Raw genomic sequence first — 874 nt, forward strand, 5'->3', positions numbered from 1 at the left:
TGAACTATTGATCTTAAGGTGATCAACGCATCCAGCTATGCAAGTTAAGAGAAACCTCCATATAGTTTCATGTCTGACAGATGAATTCCTGATTTACCAGGATTTATACCATGTCAGCCATTTGTGTTAGATAATTTGTTTTTCCCCCACGGGTGTTCTAGCAGCTTTATTCACAATGTCTCAATACAGGAAGCAAGCAGGAGGCCATTCAGTGAGCAAATGGACACACTAATGGTGATACATCCATACAACGGATGTAAATCAGCAATGAAAAGACAGTGAGCTCTCAGGGCACCAAAAACTTTCTGCCTCCCTAAGTTCCATAGGTTTCGCTTCTCTAGACAACTCAGACCAAACCATATGCATTGCTCTTAAGTGATTCATAAGCTATCTGAGAATTAAGCTTTATTACTCAACCACATTAAGAAATGAAGAACTCAGAATTATTACATAGGGTTTTTTTCATTTATTTTTATTAAATTTTATTAATTTTAATGAACATTTACAGAGATTTTGGATTTCCATGCATTCATTGTTGCACTAGAATTATTACATAGTTTATCCAAATTTGACAGTGTGAGAAGTTTGATCACAGTTCCATTTGGCTTCAAAATGCTTAATCTTTTTTCTTCTTCACAGAGCCCTCTAGGAAAGGGTAGTATAATCATAAGATTTGGCTAGAAAAACATCCATGGCATTATTTTAAGTAGTTTGGAAGTGATCTTGTTTTTAGACTTTCTTAAATTTTTCAGTAAACGTTTCACTCAGTTGTTCAAATGCTAAGACCACATTGTCATCCTCGTTTTCACATAGTTCACGCAAAGACACACTGTAAAATAAACAGAAAAAATTCTATATATATTGATTTATATAA

At 34.1% G+C, this 874-nt stretch overlaps 1 protein-coding gene across 1 annotated transcript in view; it reads right to left on the reverse strand.

Moving 5' to 3' along the window:
* Positions 1-729: 729 nt before the first annotated feature.
* Positions 730-874, reverse strand: part of DDX60 (DEAD (Asp-Glu-Ala-Asp) box polypeptide 60) — a 177270-nt gene continuing 177125 nt past the window's right edge. The window contains exon 37 of the mRNA XM_006896670.1: positions 730-829. Within this exon, the coding sequence (XP_006896732.1) occupies positions 730-829 (100 nt within the window). The remainder of the gene's footprint in view (positions 830-874) is intronic.

Source organism: Elephantulus edwardii, unplaced genomic scaffold (assembly GCF_000299155.1).
Source record: "Elephantulus edwardii isolate Elephantulus edwardi_28Jun2011 unplaced genomic scaffold, EleEdw1.0 scaffold00188, whole genome shotgun sequence".
NCBI classification, from domain to species: Eukaryota; Metazoa; Chordata; class Mammalia; order Macroscelidea; family Macroscelididae; genus Elephantulus; species Elephantulus edwardii.